This window comes from Orycteropus afer, unplaced genomic scaffold (assembly GCF_000298275.1).
Source record: "Orycteropus afer afer isolate SDZICR_OR568_19922 unplaced genomic scaffold, OryAfe1.0 scaffold01063, whole genome shotgun sequence".
Classification (NCBI taxonomy): Eukaryota; Metazoa; Chordata; class Mammalia; order Tubulidentata; family Orycteropodidae; genus Orycteropus; species Orycteropus afer.
Window position 1 is genome coordinate 133,266 of NW_006922650.1, and position 5,401 is coordinate 138,666.

General features: G+C 37.3%; 1 protein-coding gene across 1 annotated transcript; it reads right to left on the bottom strand.

Moving 5' to 3' along the window:
* Window positions 1-240: 240 nt before the first annotated feature.
* On the bottom strand, window positions 241-1,225 carry LOC103212681 (olfactory receptor 6C2-like). The gene has a single exon (XM_007958647.2). The coding sequence runs from the start codon at window positions 1,177-1,179 to the stop codon at window positions 241-243; it is 939 nt and encodes a 312-aa protein (XP_007956838.1). The 5' UTR covers window positions 1,180-1,225.
* Window positions 1,226-5,401: the final 4,176 nt, after the last annotated feature.

Sequence of the window (5,401 nt, forward strand, 5' to 3'; positions counted from 1 at the left end):
GTTGAGTGTTTTGAGAATCAAGTCTCAGATGAACACAGTAATTGAAGAATCCATTTTGAATAAAATAAGGAAATTAAACAGATTATTGTTATTATCTTTAATAGAAAAATGTTCCTGGAGAAAGGTTAGCTTGACAAATATAAAGAGATGGAAGAAACCTTATGCTTGGCAAATTCATTAAAGGTGTTTATGAGTTATTCAGATTTAAAGTTATCTTAGCCTCAAAACATCAGTTGTCTCTTACTTCTTAGTGAGAAATGCAATCCTTTTCACTGTGTCTTTGAAAGCTTCTTTTACTTGTTTGTTTCGAAGAGTGTAAATGAATGGATTGAGCATAGGAGCAACTGAAGTAGTGAGTAAACCCACCACCTTATTAAGGGTCACTCCTTCTTCTGCCGAAGGTTTAATGTAGACAAAGATGGAGCTGCCATAGGTCATGGAAACCACAATCATGTGAGAAGAACAGGTAGAGAAAGCCTTTTTCCTTTGTTGAGCAGAAGGGAATTTTAGAATGGTGTTGATGATGTATGTGTAGGAGAGAACCACACCCAGTAAGGTGATAATCAGCGTTAAAACAGCAAAAGCCAAAATAACTTTTTCTATAAGAACTATGTCTGAACAGGATATCAATAAAATAGGATATGTATCACAGCCAAAACTATCAATGATATTTGAGTCACAGAATTCCAGCTGGAGACCCATGCTAAGAGGTGGGATGATAATCAACAAGCCAGCAACCCAACAGAAGAGAATGAGTGAAGTGCAGATCTTGTTGTTCATGATGGTCGTGTAATGCAAGGGCTTACATATGGCCACATAGCGATCATAAGACATGATAGCAAGGAGAAAAAAATCAGTTGCTCCAAAGAGGACACCAAAAAATATTTGACTGGCACAAGCATTATAGGTAATAGTGTTATCTCCAGTTGTCAGGCTGTACAGGAATCTGGGAATACAGACAGTGGTGAATGAGATTTCTAAGAAAGAGAAATTTCGGAGGAAAAAATACATGGGAGTTTTAAGATGGGAATCTAAAAGTGTGAGGGTGATAATTGTCAGGTTCCCAGCTATGCTCAAAAAGTAGGTGAGAAATAAAAATATCAGAAGTGTAATTTGTAATTTTAGGTCATCTGTCACCCCCAGCAGGATGAATGTTGTTACTGTTGTATGATTTCTCATCACCTCCTTTTGTCAAGTCAAGAATGATTGGACCTGAAGAGAGAATTTACACATGAAACAGCAAGGAGCATGAATGAAAGGTGCAAGCAGTATTAATGTAGTGCATTTGTATTTGGATTATGGAATTTCACTGGGAATATTTAAATGTGAATCTAAGGCTTCAATTCCCTGATTAAAAACTATATTTATAAAGATGTGAACTGAAAACACAAAGCATTATCATGTATCTTGTTTCATATGCTATTGCTCATTGTCATTGCTTTGGGACACAACTCTCATTAGTGCCAGTATTCAGATGATTCCACTATTTTGACATTTCTTTCTTCTTGCCTCCTATTTCTTTGCTTTTCCCCACGTTACTGAAATGCTCCACTTCTGTAACAGAGGAGAATTTGTCAAGTAGTACTTTATTCTGGTCTCTGATTGTATTTTGACATACACAAGATAACTTCAAAAGGTTACAAAAATTCTTTGCATTTAAAATAATCTGAAATTAGGAACAAAACATTTAAAATACCAAGGTGTACCTTTGTTTTATTTTTCTTATATTTAACAAAATGAAGGCTTTTTTTTTTTTTAACCCATTGAAGTGCTATTTAAGTAGAGAGATTCCAAAATTGTTACAAAAAACATTTTCCTGGAAGCTTAGTACAAACTTGGTTAGTCCTGTTATGGTGCTTTGGGCCCTGGCCAGAGATCAGAGGCGACGGCCTGCAGTCTTGCTCTCTCTACCAGCCTAATCACCCAGGGCGTTCTGCTCAGGAGCACTCAACCTTCAGAACCTGGCTTGGGCATATCTTTGTGACTTCTTTCATCAATTACTACTGGTCCCCTCCTCAAATCATCTTTCCCCACTAATTTACCAACCATCCCTCTAACCCTGCTGTTTATGTTTTCTGAGTTCTCAATATATGTATCTTGTCTAAGCAGCATTCAGGTACAAATTGACAAAATGAACCAATTTTTGATAACAAGTTTCGTAAAACTCACTTTTTCTTTGTCATTTACTATTTGTCAGTTCCTCCTACCAGTTTCAGAAAATATTTCCTTGCACCCTGATATTTTATGCTCTCTCGGGAATCCTATTAGTTAGGAGAGAGGGGGGCTCTGGCAGAACCTGTCCAAGCTTGTCTTCGGTTGATTTACATTGCGAACATCTGCCGTCAAATAACCATACCGCAGAAGATGATCTGGTACATTCTCAGTGGAGATGCCATTAATTGAAAATAACTTAGTATCTTGGCTCATTATTTGTGTTTTTTAATTAGTGGGAGTTGATTGTCATTAAATGAGGAATTTATGCATACACAATTTGCAGAAAAATCCTACCTAATTCTACCCAATGTATTTGCTCCTAATTGTGATTCAAAAATGCTTTGTCTTCGGTACTATTGCTCAATAAGGAATGAACATTCATTCATTGAGATAAATATTTAATGAGCTCCTATTATTTGTAGAGCATAATATCAGAGACTAGAGATCTAACCATGCAGACATGTCTCTGCCAAAGAATTTCAGTCTTCCAATGAGCGAAAATACTTCAGTTTAGTGCATGGTCAATCAGACAAGATAATGGCATAAATGCAGTTTTGGGTTTGGGCAATAACTCCATGCTTTTTCCTTGATAAACACTCTTTGTTATACTGGTTGCAATTCATGTTTTAATATCTTCACTCAGTCTCCAGGATCTTTTCTTTCTACCCAAGTTGGCAGTGTCAGCTGTCACTATGCTAAATTAGCAGTAGCTATTGCATAGGGATCTCAGAAATGGTTATGTTGTTGTTGTTGTTATATGCCGTCAAGTTGTACCCGACTCATAGCAACCCCTCCTTGGGTTTCCGAGGCAGTATCACTATGGAAGTAGATTGCCCATCTTCCTTTCGAGGAGTGGCTGGTGAATTTGAACCGCCAGCCTTCTGGTTAGCAGTCAAGTGCCTTAGGCACTATGCTACCAGAACCGGGTAAACCACCTCAGCTCATGAGAAATATGTTTCACTAGAGAGGTGGTATTTTGCCAATTACTGTGAAGCCACATAGAGAACACTTTGGTAGGCCAAACTGAGGGATAGATTAGTCCTGTTATAACATAACAGGACTAATCATAAATTCCTCATTTAACAATCAATTCCCACTAATTAAAAAAAAGACAAATAATGAGCCAAGATACTAAGTAATTTTTCATCTATTAGACTCATTTCTATACTCCTAATTCTCTTTCCTTTCTTTCATCCTTCCCACTTCCCATGTTACCAACACCATTTACAGTCAAGAAGATTCTATTCTATCTCATAGTGACCCCATTTGTGTCTGAATAGAATTGTACTCCACTGGGTTTTCAATGGCTGATTTTTTTTTTTTTTTTTTTTTACACATAGATCATAGATTTCAGGATTCTTCCTCTGAGGCACCTCTGTGTAGCTTAAAACTCTCAACCTTTTGATTAGCAGTTGAGCACATTAACTATTATATCTTACATCTTTTACTGGGTGTTCACTTTCTTACTGTAGGTCTCCTTCTCCTACAAAGTTCCTAAACTCCCAAATTATCATCTGTTACCACTTTTGACACTTTTGGGAGCTCTGGTAGCATAGTGCCTAAGGCACTTGACTGCGAACCAGAAGGCTGGCGGTTCAAACCCACCAGCCACTCCTCGGAAGGAAGGTTGGGCAATCCTACTTCCGTAGTGATACTGCCTCGGAAACCCAAGGAGGGGTCGCTATGAGTCGGGGCCAACTCGACGGCACATAACAACAACAAATAACAACACCACTTTTGAAAATTCCTTTTTTCTAATTTTGATAGGATTGGCCTGTGAAATAAATTACATTAGCATTTGAATGCCTGTTAATTTAAACTTTTCATATTATTTTATTTTAATCCCTAAACTGGTTCAGTCAACATGACTTTTAATAAGAAGTTAAACTTCTTATTGGTGGAGGACCATTTAGATAAGGTTCTCTGTTTTGCTCTTTGTCTACTTCCAACCATATTATGTTCTCTTTTTGGTTGAATTTCCACAAATTGCTCTGAGAGCTGAGTTTTACTTTTGTTTTGCAAATTGGGATCAATTAAAGTTTGAAACAACAATTTCATTAAGTAAATAATACATTTTACCCCCTTCACATAAATAGTATTTTCAATTAACATCAACAAGTAGCCCTTGAGGACTTAACCTATGCAAAACTACTTCCTGTCACTGTTACTTTGGGGGGTATGAATGATTGAGATCAAGTTTTCTATTTTATTGAATCCCCCTAGTTAGTGAATTCTTTATATGTTTGAGATACCTTGACTTTACTTAGGAACTCTGGTGGTATAGTGCCTAAGGCATATGACTACTAACAAGAAGGCTGGTAGTTCAACCCACCAGCCACTCCTCAGAAGGAAGATTGGGCGATCTACTTCTGTAATGATACCACCTCAGAAACCCAAGGAGCGGTAGCGATGAGTCAGATCCGACTCAACAGCAGTGGGTTTTTGGGTTTAACTTTACTTATATCTGGCACAAACTTCACTGAGTTTTCATTTGAGAGACAGCTTCCAGTGGTATGGAATAGCTGAGATTCAAGAGTTGAATAGCACTTCCCCTCCCACTCCTAACAGTGGAAGAAGGGATTTAAACAACAGGTGGAAAATAAGGTCAGGTTAACTCTAAGGAAAGTTCTAATCCTATATTACTTGATTTCTGTTATGCTAGAGGATATTACTGGGAGGATATGTCTTCTCTGCCCTTCATATTTTGTATCTTAAGTAGTAACAATCTTCTCAAGTGAAATTTATGGGTGATCCTTTCAAAGAATACAGGGACCATGCAGGAAAATTCTAATAACAGATTTATTTAGAATAACAAAATATCAGAAACAACTGCTGACTCCCTTTCTGCAGTGTTGATTATAATTAACTGAAATCCACATTTCTTACCCTTTAGGAGCTCTGGTGGTTTAATGAGCAACACATTTGGCTGCTAACCCAAGGTCAGAGGTTCAAACCCACCAGATGCTCCTCAGAAGGAAGATGATGCAATCTACTTTCCTAAATATTTACAACATTGGAAACACATTAGGGAGCAACTCTCAGTCAGAATCAACTTAATGGCAGTTTTTTTTTTTTTTTTTTAAATGTTTATAGAACATGGGAAGTTATGTCATGACAGTTACATACTTACTTTTCTGACAGTGCTGCATCAGAGGTCCTTGATGGAACCACAATTTGAAGAGCATTA

Bases quoted from the DNA above. Each gene is read 5' to 3' on its own strand.
- LOC103212681 (XM_007958647.2), bottom strand. From the start codon at position 1,179: ATGAGAAATCATACAACAGTAACAACATTCATCCTGCTGGGGGTGACA.